The 18,711-nt window shown below is 35.3% G+C and overlaps 1 protein-coding gene across 2 annotated transcripts; it reads right to left on the bottom strand.

Moving 5' to 3' along the window:
* Positions 1–4,258: 4,258 nt before the first annotated feature.
* LOC145035118 (serine/threonine-protein phosphatase 5-like) lies at positions 4,259–8,810 on the bottom strand. 2 transcript variants are annotated; one of them, XM_078983707.1, is made up of 12 exons: positions 8,579–8,810; positions 8,304–8,473; positions 8,151–8,222; positions 7,197–7,347; positions 6,298–6,525; positions 5,927–6,035; positions 5,594–5,859; positions 5,246–5,494; positions 5,026–5,151; positions 4,852–4,952; positions 4,694–4,768; positions 4,259–4,601 (listed from the first exon to the last, which is right to left on the bottom strand). In XM_078983707.1, exons 1-12 carry the CDS (start codon positions 8,655–8,657, stop codon positions 4,542–4,544), a joined length of 1,686 nt encoding a protein of 561 aa, XP_078839833.1. In that variant the 5' UTR covers positions 8,658–8,810; the 3' UTR covers positions 4,259–4,541. The 2 variants fall into 2 exon arrangements, with proteins under 2 accessions (XP_078839833.1, XP_078839834.1); XM_078983708.1 differs by lacking the exon at positions 6,298–6,525 and having other exon boundaries at positions 8,579–8,809.
* Between the last annotated feature and the right edge of the window lie 9,901 nt (positions 8,811–18,711).

Below are 18,711 nucleotides of genomic sequence, written 5' to 3'. Positions count from 1 at the left end.
CACATGTAAAGTTTCCAACTTTACATGTAGATATTCACCAATATGGATTTTAAGGCTCAAAGTGCACCAAAAGAGGTTGATCTAGGGCTTTCATGCAATATGACCCCATAAAGGCATTAGATCCAAGTTCCGGGGACTAAATCATGCCTAGATCTAAAGGCTAACAACTTATTACAACCCACAAAGCACAAACAAGCTTGGGGAAGAGCCCAAGAAGGACTCCTATGAAGCTAAAAGAGATTACAAGCTTGAAAACAGGGGGGAAACGAGCTATACCTCAAGGAAAACGTTGGGATGACACAAAGATGCCTGGTCTCCTTCTCCTCTTCTTGATCTACTCTTCTTTCTCCTCAAAATCTTCAAGAACACTCCAAAAACACTTCAATCTCTCAAGGAAATAAGGGAAAAGTGAGGTTGGGAGTTCTGGGGGTGAATGGGGACGAGGTTGGGGCGGAATGAGGGTTTAAATAGGGTGCAAACCCTTGAAATTTAGGGTTTCATCCAACAGCGGTGACTCGCCGAGTCCGGCATATGGACTCGCCGAGTCGCCAACTTAAACGTGTCCTGAGTCTCGTCCTTACTCGGCGAGTCAGACCTTATGACTCGCCGAGTCCAAGGCTAAAATAGGGAAATGCTCAAATAAAATTCACATACCGGAAACCAAGTGCTACATTACATTAAGTGAGTTTTATAAAGTGGTTCAATGAGCTAATGTTCACCAAAATTTGGACAATTGACCTTTTAATATATGAGTTTTTAGAACTAAATTTACTTTTCAAGGATGATACATTTGATTATTATTTTTTTGTGTGTAGTTTCCATAATACTAATTTTATGAACTTTAGAGTTTGTAGCAGTAAGGGGGTCTTATGTTGGTTTCATTTAGTATGGGTGTTTTATTAAAATGATTAGTATATTAGATCAGAGGGTACTTTATGTTGCAAAAGTAATGTTGCATTGTACAAAATAATTTTGCAAAAGGTTATACATACGTTGGTGTAACGAGTATACTACTTCTTTCTGCTTTTTTTATTGTATGGTTGTTTATCATCTTTGTATCTTTCACATTTCAAATGTGGCATTTCAATAACAGTACATGTATAGTGAGTGGATATTAGCTTAGTGTTGTCTTTATTCGTGTATAGTTATTTTTTGTTTTTACATGTGCTTTCAAGTGTTGTTCGTTTTAGTGGTTCAGGAAGTTTCGTGTGTGTTATTGGGTCTGTGGTTATGGTACTTTATCCATCTAGTTCTTGGTGTTGTTGTTAGCAAACCATCCAATTACTAAGAAAATCACGAGCTACTTCCTTCGCCATCCTAAAGGTACGCACATACTCATTATGTGTATCCAACATTTGCATTAAGGATTCTACAATATCTACAGACAATACAACATTATGTATCTTCATCACGGAAAAAATTAAGTCTATTACAAAGTTCATTATATGTGTCACACATGTATATCTGCAGAAAGCGCAAAGGTTTTCCTAGCTCATGAGAAAATAACCCAATCCAATTTGAAATTTAACCATAAACTTTAAAGATATATGGTCCACGACCTTTATTGATAGATTTATTCACCTGTGCACCAAAAGATGTCATAGCAAACATAGAATTGTATGCCCTTACGTTATACATAAAGTGGTCATTGTCAAAATAGCCTACCAACATACGCGGATTCGCAACACTTTGTATAAAATGGACGATCAGCCTAAGATAAGTACAAAACCCTTTCATGAAACCAAAATAACGCCACAAAATTCTCACAAACACAAAAAAAGTTCCTATAGTCATAGTAAGCCGGTAAGACATAAACATCAATCAATTGCAAATTTCGACAAGTACGACAGGAACCCGATGGAAAAAATGTGGAACCCCTTTTACGGTGATTATGGAGCATCAAACAAAAAATAAAAGAAAGAAACAGATTGCACCAAAAGATTGTATCAAATCTAAACATAAAAAATAACAGAAGCACCAGTACATAACCATACATTCCAAAATCAATTACAAATCACAAAATACATACCCAAATTAGAAACCTAGAAGACCGGTGTAGATAAAAGCGGAATCCCCAAGTTCACAGTAACAGTAGGAATCATAAGGACGGTGCATGTAAGAGAATAGAAAGTGAAAGACACTGCAAAGAAGATGGGAAGGTAAAAACAAAAATCGAAAACAAATAAAAAAAATTAAAAAGATGTCGATTCAAGACAAAGTGAAATTATGCAAAGAAATGAAAATAACATCGTCAAAATATAAAAGGTATGAAGAATACTATTCCTAACTATGTTAGGAATTAATATAGTATATTAATACCCATCAAATGTGAAAAAAATAAACACGTCATTTAGAATACAACTGTCTAAGTGTTCAAGAATCCTCTCAAATCTCCTTCTTTTATTTTATAATCCTCTCAAATATCTTTCTTTTATTTTATATGAGTAAATTACACAAATGGTCTCTATGGTTTAGGATAATTTGCGTGTTTGGTCCTTAACATATTTTTATAACTCGGAGGATCCATGTTGCTTGTTTTTCTTGCGCATTTGGTCCCTACTATTTGTTTTTGTTACGCGTTTGGTTCTTATCTTACCTAATAATAGTATTATTTAAATATAAAAAATTGTAGGGCAGATAAGATAAGGTGAGGGCGGGTGGGGTTCGAGTGTGTTTATTTAAATAAATTAAAAAATCAATGACAAAATAGTCTTTTTAGGTAAGACAGAAACCAAGCACATAACAAAAACAAACAATATAGACATTCCGAGTTAAAAAAGAAGTTAGAGACCAAACCTACAAATTTCCCTAAACCATAGGAGCCATTAGTGTAATTTACTCTCTCTCTCTCTCTCTCTCTCTCTCTCTCTCTCTCTCTCTCTCTCTCTCTCTCTTTCTCTCTCTCTCTCTCTCTCTCTCTCTCTCTCTCTGTGTGTGTGTGTGTGTGTGTGTGTATACTAGATGTGTGCGCCCGCATATAGCGGCCGTGATAAATAGTTTTTTTTTTACAAATAATTTCTTACGGGGAAATAATTATTAGATATTATTATTAGTTATTATATAATAAATAATGTCACTTTTAAATAAAATATTTATGTTTATATTATAATTTTATTTTAATCATGTAAATTAATTAAAATTTTGTTTAGTTTAAGAAATATAAATTAATTTCATATACATGAATTTAATATTTTAAAATTTTTATTTTCTCCAAATTGAATTTCTTAATTATTTTATTTAATTCAAATCTTTAAACTTTTAGCAAGTATTAATAATTTACTTATGCATAATTGATTTGTAAAAAAAAAACTTTGTAACTTATACCTTTTAAAATTCAAGATATTAATAATATGTTTTATAATATAATATAAAATAGTATGAAAGAACTAATTGGAGAATAATATACCCTGCTCCGTCCCCATGTATCAATTTATAAGATTTTAAGTACAAATCCACAACAACATCCTCATTTCTGATACCCCATGTTCCTTTCATGCTACTTCTTAACCAAATAAGCCCATTTTCTATGTCGTACGTCAAAAATCATGCACCGTGGTACCTCCCCCTATATATAACTAGATTCCTCATCCATAATCAAAAGGCTAATCGTCAAACTTTTAAGCAATTTTAAGCTTTTAAAACATGTCCAAACCAAAACTCGCCTCATTCCTTTTATTCCTAATGAATTAGTATGATTATCTCGCATTAAAATTCTTGCTTTAAACACTCCTTAACATACTAATCATCAACATTAACCAATGATTTAAGATATAACTATTTTTAATTTCAAAACCCTGTTCGACTCCATTAGATGTTACATTAGTTTCCAATCCAGATATTAACTTCTGTTGGTGATTCAATACCATTATATGTGATTCTAATTGATTCTTTAAATTTGGTTTAATATATAATTTGACGTTTAAATGGATTATAAACAGTAATCATATAAAATACAAAGCTAAAAACTCCTCTGAAGCTCATTGCAAGCTTTTATGCTCATAATTTATAACATTGGAGTTTTCATAAATTGAAGTAGCAAATTAACGTAGAAGTCCAAACTATTATCCAAAGCACAATCATTAACCCAAGAATACATACAATATCTTGACATATTATTTCACTAATCCAGGGTTTTAAAACCTACTCACATAACCTTGAGTGCTTCAAATTCTAACATTCCAAAGACAAAGGAAGTAAGCATAAGTTGTTTATTGTTCTACACAATTCAATTGGTGTCTTGGAGTTTAAAAAGAAAGGATAAAAAACCAAAGTTTCTAAGAAAATGATAATAAATACAGGGTTAAAACAAACAGAAACACATTATACAAAACGTCCTTAATCTTAATTCATGCAACCCTGATTTTCCATTACATTAACTATAAATGGAAACACGTAAAATTAACAAAAAGAGAGGGAAAAAAAAAACAAAAACAAAAACAAAAACAGCACGTGTCCCAGAAGTTTCATGCAATATGTGCAATTGTAGATTAGAGAAAGCATTTCACTTCATCCATCATATCTTCACCAATCAAAAACCAACCCTAAGAGAACATGCGCAGGAAATTGCTTGCATATGCCATTGGCTTCACATCAGGATGTGGCTGAATTTTCAAATAAATATATGATATTACAAAAATACCCCTGAATAAACAAATAAGAATTTGTGTCAGGAAAAAGGGTAAAACAGACTAACCACTGCTGAAAATGTGACAATCTTGGGCTCCATGGTGGGGGCCTCAAATCGAATAAAAGCACCCTTGTTTCCCATCTGCAAACACCAATAAAATTTTACAGAAGTTACTATTAAAAATGAAATTAATATTATTTAAAAAGATGAAATTGGATTATTACCTGGTCACAATAGTTTGGAGCAGAGAAAACAGTGATGAGCTTTCCATCATGTTCAATTTCATACCCTTCATCTTTCACCTCATGAGATCGCACAACTAAATCTGAAAAATAAACAAATAAATAAATAAACCCATTTTTGCAATTATAATAATAAAAAATAAATAAAAATATTACCTAGATTATTATCCTTCAAGAACCTTTTTGTTACATCTCCACCAAAAGAGAGACCTACACCACGTTTGCTTGGTCCTCTACCAGGGTTAGGTTGTGGATCACTCCATAATATCTCACACATCAACCCTAAAAAAAAAAAAAAAAAAAGATAATTTAATTAACAAAAACATAAGATGAAAAGGGTAGGTAGGTAGGTAGGTAATAATCCAGTACACGTTACCTTCCTCTGGAGGCTCACAGAAGCGATCAATGGCTCTAATGTCAGAGAGCTTGACACCATCAGTACTAAAGAGACCCCCATGAACCACAAATATTTTATGATTTATAACATGGGCTAATGGTAAATAACAGAAAACCTCAGCAAAAAGCTCCACAAATTTATCACTCAGTTTTGACCTAACCTCTCCCTCAAACCCATAAATCTTGTTCATGCTTTTACTCTCATGGTTTCCTCTAGCAAGATGTATGGCTGTAAAAAAAAAAAAAAAAAAAAAAGATGTATATATATGTTGAATGTTGGAACAACCAGCAAGGGCAGAATGGTAAATATCCTTCTTGTTATTATTACCTGATGGAGACATACACTTGAAGGCAAACAGTGTGAGAATAACTTCCAAAGAGAAGGAGCCACGGTCAACAAAGTCACCATTGAAGAGATAAGGATTTTCATCTGAAGGGAGGCCATTGAGCTCAAAGATGTTGATAAGGTCAAAGAATTGACCATGAACATCACCACAAACAGTGAAGTGTTTTTCATTTGGAACATTTATGTCAACAAGTGAAGGTAATGCCATTAGGATTTCCCTCGTTTGTAGAACAATCTGGAATGCATACCTACCAACACAAACAATAACAAAAAATAAAAAAATAATTACAAGTTTCTCAACATAACATAACATACCGTTTATGTAAGCATTTCTGATTCTTGAAGTCATCCATCATTTTCTTCACAAAATCCAAAGTTACCACATCCCCCTCTATTCTTGCTCCAGTATACTGTGGCTCCACATCTACATCTCACAAATAAATAAATAAATAAATAACTCATTATTATAAAAATAAACAAATTTTAAGACACATAAGCATATAACACATAAAAGCTTTTGTTTGGATGATGGGAATTGGGAAGGAAGAAAAGATAAAAGTCATAAAACACAAGTGCATACTAATAATCATCAGTCTTATATTCTAAGATTTGAATCTTTCATGGGATTGTTTATAAGAGTTTTTAATTTTTTTTTTTTTTATGATCCTTCCTTACTAAGTTCAAACCTATGTTGAGTACTTGACTCTTGGTTAAGAAACCAGGAGTGGAGCCATCCTCCCACCAAGTCCAACCAGAGTTGTTGATTTTGACCACCAAAAAAGTTGTGATTGTTGAAAATGCCACCACAGTGGCTGCAATGGGCCCCACCACCAGCATCACTACAGCCACTAGTGCTACTGCTACTGCTACTGCAGTAACCTGAGGGCTATGATATGATGAGCCTGTGCCCGTGCCTAAAATGATCAAAATAACTATTAAAATGCATAAGCATTAATGTAATGTTTCACACAACGACTATTATTATTATTATTTATTAGACTATTTTACCCTTTTTGAAGGGACGAGTTTGCCACTTAGCTTTATGTTTTGTATTTACCATTATGACTTAAGTTTTAATGCATGTGTGGAATCCATATAAGCAAAATCTGATGACACTATGTCCACATGGCATCTTATGTGGCGCACTTGGATGTTCCCGGTGGGTTGCGGAAGAGGCACACTGGCGGTGGAAGGTGGTGGCTTTGGTGGGAGGAGGCTGATGAGTGATGACAAACTGCTACATTAGTGTGTAAAGACAAGTTAAGTTAGGGTTTCTTATTTTTATGTTAGTGTGTTTAAGTTATACCATTAACCATTGTTTAAAACCTAACAAGGTTTGTTATTGACTTATTGTATTGATGACAAATTGCTACATTAGCAACAACTAATCGACTTGATAACAAGCAATAATCACTTTTTTTTTCCAATCACTTCACATTTGTATGTAGCTAACAACAAATTATATTTGTAGGTATCAAAAACATGCAACATTCTACCAGAAATTGCATCCACTTAATTCTGAAAATAACATAATTCTGAAAGAAGCTGAGTAAAAGTAGAAAATAAATAAGAAGAAGAATGCTACCTATGGTTCGGTAGTCGATAGATTCAGCTACTGAGTGTTGTTCAGAAGAAGGTACAGAGATTGCTTCTTCAAACTTGAGCTTCATAACAGCTTTCTCACATTCCTTCAATTTCTTTGAAGCATCTGGATCATTTGGAGATATTCTCTTTACCTAGTTTCATATATACACAATTGTTAGCTTTCAATTGACTATTGTTTCTGCATAGTATACATGGGTACAAGATTATTTGCATAAACTTGAGCACAAAAACACCATTAAAGATTTAAGTGAAAAAAGGTAACGGGGGTCTAAAACTATCTTGCACACAAATGAAAGCACTTTGCTTTTGTCATCATCTATGGGTTAACTCTATTAACCGGAGATTAACAATATTGATGTAATGAAATTGCTGATATAGCCAATGTGATAAAGAAAAGTATAATTGGCATAAGGGATAATAACGTGGAATTAGTGGGAAGACCATAGAAGTCTCTTTTTTAACATTTTTTTATCTTTATTAGATGTCATATAGCAGCTGTGGCTCAAACCTTGAAATCTTTGGCAGGTTCCTTTAGAAACTGAAGTAAATCTTTTAGTAATGCTTTGTAAAGCTTTCATTGTTTTTTAACTTTTGGGTGTACTTTGGATTTGGGGTATTACAGATATCAACCATATCAAGAAAACCCTAACAGGAAAGTGGATAAAAAGAGTGAAGTACAATTACCCTAAAATCAGTACAAACATCCTATCGTTTCCTACAACATCAGTGACAAACTGATGTCTCTATACATCATGCAGTTAAAAATCTCTCAATTTCAAGCGGAAACCAATGTATTTAATTCATAGAAGTGTTAAACACGCACATGCTTGCAGAGAAATTCATATACATATGTTTTACATCTACTAAGTTTAATCTAACAGATAAAAACGAATCGTTCTCCATGTTAATCAAATGAGTCAAAAGTAACACAAACCTGTTGAAAATCTTTGAGTGCATCTTTAAACTTTCCCATTGCAAGATATGCCGCACCTCGCCGGTAATAACCCTAAATTTGTAAAAGTGTCATCAACGATTCAAAGTATACAACTCTAGCGTTGTAGTTAAAAACCAAAACAAATCAACATGCCTTAGAATACTTGGGGTCAATCTCAACAGCCTTGGATGCATCCTGGATTGCGCTACCATACTCCTCTAACTTAGTGTGAGCCAGAGCTCGATTCGCCCAATATACAGCATTTTCACCGTTAATCTCGATTGCTTGTGTATACAAATCAATTGCTTGAGAAAACTTATTGGCTGTCAAAACCCATCGGCAATCATACATATGTGAGTACACATATAACTTCATGTAATACGGTTAAATAAACGGTTCGATTGAAGAGAATGGAACTTATAGATTACCTTTAAAAGCTTCATTAGCTTGGATTTTGATTTCTTCAGCCAATGAAACGCTTGATTTTTCAGTAGCCATAGTGGGCATAATAGAACAGACGATAAACTGGATTTACGATCGAGTTACAAGAAAGGGTACAGAGATTGCATGCCAACTGTTCCCTTTTCGCCTTGGATATTTTCGTTTGGATGGTAGTCACCGAGAAGAGAGATTGTCGTTGCACAGCTTTACCCTAAATGGTTCCGGCGCCTCTTTCATATCATTCATTCATAGACAAAGTTTGCTTTATGCCCTTCTAATACTAATCATTACATATACGCACCCTAGTTTTAAAAAGAGCTACTAAAATGACCATATTCTCAACTAACATCACAAAATATGAAAATAATCATGCTGTTTGCGAATTAGCCTTCAAAGTTACCGATGTTTCCAATATAAAATCAAGATAACTAACCACTATAAATAATCAACGATCTTCCACATTCTTCTTAATGTTCACGTTAATACTCTACTAAGAATTAGTCTTTCAAATATAGTTAAAAAAATTACATCACAACAAGTATTCATTCATTTGTTGAAATCTGAAATGATTGAGTTTCAGATACTCTTCAATATTGGAATTGGTTTTAGAAAAATTTGCATTTTTGGTCACTGAGTACATTGGGCATAACATGGAGTACGGTGGGCGTACTCCCTTAAGTGGGTCGTGGGTGTTGATGGCATACGTTGGGAGTACCCATGTGTACGCCATGCATACGTAAGCAAACCACAAACCCTAATTTTCAGGGTTTAGCCCTATTTAAATGTTATTATGGACCTTGAGGCTGCCCCTCATCAGCCTCTTTCACTCTAAAGACTCCCCCCAAAACCCTAGCCTTTCTTTATGTGTTTTTAAGCCTTGGAAGTAAACTTTTGGTGTTTTTGTGCATTGTGAAGAAGTAAAAGCTTAGTGATCAAGCATTAGTTGGTGTGGATCTTGAAAATCCAAAATCTTCATCATATTGGCAAGTCTTAGAAGGTATAAAGTTGCAACCTTATTGATTCATCTCTTAGATCTAGATAGTTTGAAGTTCTTGGCATATATTGGTCCCTTAAGTTGTTTCTTGTAAGTATAAGATACTCTAGAAGTTTAGGATGTTAGATCTTAGTGTTTGTGAGGTCCCTTGTGCATAAAAATGGTAGCTTTATGGGTTTAACTCAACCATGCAAGGGTTGATGTTCATTTCATGATGTTAGAGTGTAAAAATTGGGTTTTGGGGCTTATTAAGCCATACATAAGCTTAAAGCTTCCAAATTTATGTATTAAGATCTTGTTTTAGAGTAGATCTAAAGTTTGGACGAGAGGATCTTAAGGGATTAAGCCATCCAAATGAGGATCGGCTCATAGACTGGTACGGCGGGCATGTTTCCATCTACGATGCGCGTATTAGGTTGGAACCCCATAAGTTGGTCAAGGGTGAGTACATATGGCGTATGAGTTGGATACGCTTAGCGTACTCCCAACTATGAGTTTAGAAAGTTAGGCTATTTTGGGCTTCTGTTGCTTTTGGGTTGGGTCTCGGTTTTGGGTTGTAACGCCCGTAGATCCGACCTAGTCAATTTAGAGACGTTAAGCGTCTAAAATGACTTTTTTATAGAAGATTATTTACAATGAATAATCTTAACTAAGTTTTAGTATATATGTTACAAGGATTCCGTACATATAAAGAACGTTGAAATCCGAGTTATAACGAAGAAGTTATGACATGTCAAAGTTTCGCGACAGAACCGACACAACGTTGTGTGATGTAAAAAGTGAATTATGTTAGAGCGATATTTAGCCTTAGTGATCTAAAAGAAAGTCGTAGAGTTTGTTAAACCGAGAGTGTGCATAAAAAAAACGTCCAAATCCGACTCCGTATGAGGAAGTTATGATTTTTCTAAGTTTCAGCTTAGCAGTATGCAACCTGAAATTTGATTTTTAGATCGAGTGATTTCTAAACGAGAATCGAATATCTCGTCAATGGTAGTGCAGCGGTAAAAAGACAGATGAAAACGAATGTCGGATGAACAAGTTATGAATTTATAACGGAGTTTTCCTGTCCCGACCTACTAAAAATAATATAATGAAAATAAATATGAAACCATCCAACGGAGTCTAAACAAAAGTTATAGAGCATAGTCTCACCTACGGGTGGATATAAAGAACGTCGAAAACGGAGTTCGTATGAGGAATATATGAATTTCTGAAGTTTTTAAATAATTAAAATATATTTATTTAAATATAAAATCGGATAATATCGAAAGCCTTGACGCGTCAGTCCAATCCACCCGGGACGCCCCGCGTACCTAGATGTACGCCCAGTGTACATGTCGACGGAGGATTACGCCCAGCGGAACTCGGGATTTCAGCCCTTATAAATAGAACACAAGAGCAACCGAGTTTCTTTGCTCATTTCTTTCTTTTTCTCTCATTTTTGCATCGTTTTGCGTGCAAAAAATACCCCAAATCCCCGATATTAATCTCGAACCCTGAAGCGAGTCCCGAAGCCCCAAAGATCCCGAGAAGTAAAATTCCTAAGCCGAAGCTCTGCCCGCGAGAAGCTTGATTTTTTGAGAAAACATCCCGGTTTCGTCGGAAAAGATTAGTCCAAGAGACAAGGCGCTGTCCGATCATTTTCTGATCAAGTGAGTGTGTAGTTACTTTCTTCTAACACATAAATACGAAGTATTTGCTATTAAATATGTAACACCCTAATTCTGGTATGATATTTATATTGTTATTTATTGTTATATTTTTTCAAGTTTTTAAGGGGAACTCGACGAGTCAGTAGCTGGACTCGTCGAGTAGGGTTGCGATTTCGAGCACGTTTAAGTTGGCGACTCGGCGAGTCCATATTCCGGACTTGGCGAGTCCGCCAGTCTGGATGAAACCCTAATTTCAAGGGTTTGCACCCTATTTAAACAACTTTTGGGGCCTCTAGTCAGCCCCCATCACCCCTCAGAGCATCATTCTCGAAACCCTAGAGTCCTTTTTGCATTTTGTGTGATTTTGGTGTATTCTTTGAAGATTTTGAGAGATAAAGGAAGGTAGATCAAGAGGAGAAGAAGGAGATCATATATCCTTGGGGAATTTCAGAAGAAAGTAAGGTATATCTTGGCCCTTTTCTGTTTCTATGCTTAAATCTCCTTTGCGAAGCCATTAAAGCCATTCTTGAACCATTTCTTAGCTTAGTAGTAGCATAGAGGACTCATGGAGTTGATTAACCTTCAGATCTAGCTAGATTTGATTTCCAGGAGCTTAGATTTAGCACCTTTATGGATCCATTTTGCATGAAAGCTCTAGATCTACTATTATAGTGTGCTTTTAACCTTAAAACCTTCATTTGATGTTATTTACACGTAAAGTTGGAAACGTTACGTGTAAATCAAGTCCCAGGAACCCAGATCTACTAATAGCATGAACTAGTTTCAAGCATAATCGAGTGTATAGTATTTGCATGCATACGACTCGGCGAGTCGTTCTTCTGACTCGGCGAGTCGAGTCGCGAGTCCCCTATGTTTCCTTTTTCGAGTTATGCCGAGTGGAACCAGTGAGTGAGAGGTGGACTCGGTGAGTTCGAGGGTTAGACTCATCCGTGGAAGAACTCGACAAGTCAATGCCCTGACTCGGCGAGTCCAAGGCCATCTTCATACTTCAAGAACAGACTCGACGAGTTGTTCATACAACTCAGTGAGTCACAACTAGAATGATCATCTGATGAAGGAGAACTCGACGTTGTTCATACAACTCGGCGAGTCGGATGTAGATTGTCGGAGTGTTAGTAGCAAAGAGGAACTCACCGAGTTTGCGCCAAAACTCGACGAGTAGTAGCGAGTGGAATCAAGGAAGTAAGAGTAAGGACTCGATGAGTTGGCGGCCCAACTCGACGATTCAGGTCAACTGAATGTTGTCTTTGACAGTTAGGTTGACTTGGACCAGTGGTATGAGAATCATTTTACCCTCAGTATTATTATTATCAGTATTTGATTGATGATGCTCATGGATATTGTAGCCGGGGTGAAACCGGAGATGCAACAGACGGATTCTGGAGCAGTCCTTTCAGCAGCTAGGCTACGAGGTGAGTTTCCTGATGGGTTTTGGTCATAAGAGCATCCTATGTGCTCATACAAACCCTAATGCTTGGATCTAGGTTTCTCTATTGTACATGCAACTTATCCAAGACTATAAACCCTAGATCTAGCATATGATAATCAATATTAACATAATAATGGGTTTAAGATATTACCTTGATTGTTATGTAGTAATAACAATCTCAAATCCTTCTTGTATTGACTTTAGAAAGCTTAGAGTCACAAATGTCACTCCTCTAATGGTTCACAAACACCAAGAGCAAGATGATGAAAAGGATAAGAGAAGGAGGCTGCCCAAAATCGTCCAAAACTCTAGAGAACAAGTTCACCACGTTTTTGGGGCTTAAGGGTGCTATTTATACATGTAGGCTATTAGGGATTTAAACTAGGAAACCATAATCTGACTACTTAAGACCTAAGCAGCCCATGGATTCCTTTCTTAAAGGCCTTGGACGATTTCTTATGGGTCTCCCCATAGAATTCGTCCAACCTTATATAATAAGGTAATCCATAGCCCAATTGCAATTATCATATAATTACAATTCCAGTCCCTTAAGTTTAATTAATCTCTTTTAGCCACAAACTTAATTCTTGACTAATATTAATTAAACAATATGATTTATTAAATGATAAATCATGTTTAATCCTTTCTCTCCATAATTCATCCTATCAAGTTGCTTTGGTGAAGGCAACCCAAAAGGACCATGCACCATCGGGTCAAGTACATACCAAAATAGTTATGGACTTAGACACTAATCCAACAGTCTCCCACTTGGATAAGTCTAATAACTATTCCGTGTATGACTTCAGATCCTGATCTGCAATCGTAGCTTTCCAAAGCCGCTGTCAACTCTGATCCTATCAGATACGCGTGTCCTTTAGATAAGAGATCATATATTCCTCCATTCTAGATATCGTATAATACATGATTTCTAATCATTCTCTCTGTACTATTTCCCGACTTCCGATTTATGACGACTGACTAATTGAACAAATCAAATTATCCCTAGCCCGGCCGAGCATTTGCGCTTGTCATCACTAAATCATCGAGGGGCCCAAAGATATCGCTTTTATCCTACTTTGGATAAAAGGAACGGATAAACTTTGACTCAATGTTCGCTTGCACTCACTCACCGAATCACACACAACAATATGTTTTATAACACCAAGTTACTGGTGCGTTTACATATTATCAATGTGCAACCGATTTGCAAGATACAACTCACACATCTCGGTTTCAAGAATAAAAGATGTTATCGTCTCACCAATCACTCGTGATAAAATCCATGAAGTGATCCAAATGAGCGTGGGTTTAATCCAATGCTCAAATCATATTTTTAAGCACTCATGAACGTTGCAGCAAACATTTACTTATGTCTAATACTCTTTAGACAATCCACACACCAATTCATGACAGTCTTCATTCATACCTACTTCCAACATATGAACGACTGTGGCCCATTTGAATAATTTGACTGTTCTGAACCAATTAAATTATTCAGGAAGTCAAAACATGCAAAGTGAAACACAAGAATAATACTAATCCCATATGGCCTCAAACCTTTGAGTATAAATAAAACACCTTTTATTTATCACCATATCGATTACTCATTATTTGTCGTTTCGGGTAATAAACTTCTTACTTGAATTATTACTACACTTGTCCCATGCTCTTAGCATGCACACAATGCTTACCTATGGTTCTTACTTTGTGAAATAGATCAAATGAACACATTTCCAATCATACTCATTTCACAACTCCTAATGCTTTCCACAAGTGATAGAATATCAAATTCTTCCCACTTATAGAATGTGTTAGATTCTAACATTTTATGCAATGATCCTTTCGTAATGTCACTGCACTAAAGTTACAATTACTATTGCCAATGAAATTACAAAGTCCTCTATCGGAGATTGTTACAAGACAATTCCATAGATGTGATGTTTCTCACTCAAAGTACATTTCTTTGAACATCCATTTGCATAAAGTTTCTAATCTAGACATAGATTCTCAATATCTAACTTCCAGTATGGAAACCTTTCCATACTTACCATATGACAACTTATTCTTAATAGAATCTTATGCATTCATAATAATGTCGATATACTCCATCCAATACTATACTTCCAACTACTCACAAGCGACCAATCCTCGGCGAACTTTGGATTGTCCTTTGATAGTTGTTTAATTATCTTAGTCAAAACCGATTCTTGTCATTTTTCCCTCTAAATGCGCTAGACATTTGGAAAATATTAGAATGGTCAAATATTATAGCATTTGCAATCGATCCTATACCTGAAGTGTATAGGACACGATTCATAATGTTTTACATAAATATTTGATACTTTATCAATCTTCTGCCATAATATTTTATGTACTATGTTCTCGCAATTTCAGTTATGAAGAGGAATGTCGTAATCATAATCGAAATTCGTGAACACACTATGTTTCCTTGACTAAATTATTAACATTCCACAATCTAAGCCTTTACATTTTGAAATGAAGCATAATATTCTCTCCCTTAATTATAGCAAAACAACTATGCAACCCTTACAACTTTGCAAAGCATGACTCTTGTTTTCTATAATTAATATTGCTAACTTGCAATACTTGCATTAATAATCATACAATCATAACATTTATGCTCCTACTATCATGATGATTATTATAAACATAACACTTATGCTCCCACTAGCTTTGACATGTATTCAGAAAACAGCTTAACTTACAGAAAAACAATGCCTATTGAATTTCTTAAGTTCATGTTTCTAATATTTAATGCTTTGATAATCCTTTATCAAGGCTTCTTAATCTCATACACCTTTATCCAAGATAGCTCATATGTGTCTTAAACAATTAAGACTAATCGCCAAATCTCACAATTGATTTAAAGTGTTTTTGAAAAGTTTACATTTGGCTTGAATTTTTTGGGTGTTACGATGATGCGCGTACGTACATGCGTCCCCCGAATCCAATGTGCCTCTACGCCCCGCGTGCGCCAAGGCTACGCCCAGCGTACAACTTATGGGTGGCCCAAGGTCTCGGCCCACTAGCTTAAGTCCACTCCTTAGTCCTTCTATCTACATTTAGCCCATCAATAAATTAACAAATATAAAATAAAATAATACCTCGAAGACGGTCGTTATATGTATATTTGACATTTTATGGTATTTATGCAGAAGTGGAAATTAAGACGTGATCCACCCCATGTAATATTCATTTCAGTGTTAAACTTTTATATTGTAGGTAGTCTCTAATATCATTCATAAATTTGATATCTTTTAACTTATATTATTTTTATTTTGTAGGCGGCATGTACAGAAAAATAAAAAGAGTTGGAAGCTGAAGGTGCTGAATTTGAGGAGGAGAAGCTATTTTATGATGTTGTTGGTGATCATGACAAAAAAGAAAACTTTATGGATTAGACTCTTTTTCAAAGGCGGTTCCCAATAGGAACGGTAAAACGGATGTATCTTACATTCCGGAAAAAAATAATAATGAAATAGAAGAAATGAGGGAGCGTGTTGCTAAAAAAAAGAGCAAAACGGAGAGCTTAAAGATGATGAATGCCCAACAAGAAGAAAACAAAACAAGGGTCGACCATCTTGAAAAACAACTTCAAATGACAATGAATCTTATTATTGTCTTTAGAAAACAACACTAATAAGTCATAAAGTATTGATATATGTTTATTATAGATTATTTATTTTACATTAGCGACTTCCCTTTTTCCATGTAATAAATAATTATTATATTATTTTATGATATAATCTTTAGATTTTTTTGTTATTTTTGTTTTTCATATATTACTACAAAATAATTTGGATATAATTTATAAACAATTATCCATACGAACAACAATTATCCATTAGTTCGTATGGAATCTGGTATATAATATACACCACGAAAATTGCTAGGGATTCATGACCATGAAATTTTCTAGGAAGTCATCAAACGGAATTTGCTAGGGATTCAGCACGACGAAATTTGCTACAAAATTACCACCACAGAATTAACTATGGAATGACCACCACATAATTTACTAGGAATTCACCACCACGGAATTTGTTAGGGATTCATCACCATAAAACTTGCTAGGGAATTACCACCATATAATTTGTGATGGAATAACTACCACGGATTATGTGATGAAATCCTACTACAGAATACACAACGGAATACCATCTACCATGGATTTCATTCCGTTGTCACATTTGTGACGGAATTATCGTTTTCGTTGCAAACTGTCATACCCCCAAACCAGAACGGCGGAAACGTTCGGGGGCGGATGACTTCATGTGGTAACGTAACAAATGAATACATAGTAAAGAAAGCAATACAACCATCATATATATAATTGTAAGTTTACATTGTTTAAAAGAGTACATGTTCAAAACCAATTACAATATGATACCAAAAATATGAATTTAAACTGGCGCCGCAGCGTTCCTTCTTCAAAAAGTTGTTTGGTACCTGCAATTACTGAGTCCCTGGGACATACAAGTAGTTTTGAAAGAGTAGATCAGCATTTAAGTTGGTGAGTTTCATAAGTATTTAAATGATAGTATTTGTAAGAACTAAAATGAAATGGTTTGTTTTTGTTTGTTAGTTTCTAGAAAATCCCATATTTCCTACTGGTATAAATGTAGCCTTAAATCAAAACCAATGTTTGTTAGAAAGTTGATGTTTTCCCATCTGTGAGTAGTGGTTTAGAAGTTCCAAACTTGTATCACAATTAGTTTTTTCATGCCTAAAGTAGTTAATTTATGTAAGTATAAAACCTTCAATACGTCTGAAAAACCCCGTAAATCAATGTGTTTTTAATACTCTATGTGAGTTTTATAACCATGTTGTTGACTAGAAATGCCTATACACAACGTTCTTCAGGCGTTGGAATGTTCTGACGTTTATCACCCCAAATGGTGTACTGTAGCTAAATGTCAGGGTGTGGGGTTATCAATCCCGTATAGATCTATACACAAACACCATGCTCCCCTCCAAGAAATTCTGGTATATAATACAGGACTTGAAATGTGTACTCGAGCGTACGTGAAGTTTAATGTCTCACAAAACTTGGTATAAAACAGATTTACGTGTGAAAATGTTCGTTTGTTCTTGTATATGAAAGTAACTTCTTGAAATAATATTTCCAGTATGTAAAAGTTCGTAGTGTTCTCGTAAAACTATACCTATTATAGTTTCCTAAAAGTGCGTTTCGTTTGTATAATAATCTATAGTGAAAATGCTCACTTGTTATGAAAAGTATAATTTTTATAGTGCCACAACTGGACACATATACATGTAGTATAAACAGAGTGTTTGATTTACATAAATACATAAATCATTTCTTATTTCAAAAGATAAGATGTTATCGTGGTATAATTTGCATACGAAAGTTTCCCTATAATAGTTATAAATCATATATGATTCCATTGATAAAAAGCGTATAATGAAACTTTATTATATAACACGCGATAATAATCGAGTGTTTTACTTGTATTCCCCCCTTAAAAGCATATAAAAGTATTTATAAAACATTTAAAATTGTGGATTGTAGGGGTATGAACTCACTTGAAAAATTGAAGAAGGCGAGATGAAAACTGGACAGAATTTCAACTCGAGAAAGTGGATTTTCTCGGGATTCTCGGGAATCTTGGGAGCACAAACGACCTTCGGGACTTGAGCAAGGTAACCGGGACTTCGGGATAGCACGTGCACGGAAAACGAGGCAAAAACGCAAGAAAGATGAGAGGAATTGACCCTTCTCTTCGGAACCCTCGCATCCCTTTTATAGGGGGTGGGAACCGCCTCGGTACGTTGGGCGTACGCGAGTACGCTGGGCGTACTCGTGCGTCATGCGTGACCGCATCCTCGACTGCTTCGAACTCCGGATGGGACGGGGCATAGTCTCGCATAGGGGCGACATGGACGATTCGAGGTCTAGGCCTCGAGTACACTGGGCGTACGCGTGTAAGCTGGGCGTACTCGGCCCGTGACTCAGCCTTCGGATAATACCGAAATTAAATT

The sequence above is a fragment of the Lactuca saligna genome, chromosome 3, assembly GCF_052625555.1.
Source record: "Lactuca saligna cultivar CGN05327 chromosome 3, ASM5262555v1, whole genome shotgun sequence".
In the NCBI taxonomy this organism is placed as follows: Eukaryota; Viridiplantae; Streptophyta; class Magnoliopsida; order Asterales; family Asteraceae; genus Lactuca; species Lactuca saligna.
The sequence above is the reverse complement of the archived record's forward strand: the minus strand, read 5'-3'. Positions and strand labels throughout refer to the sequence as shown.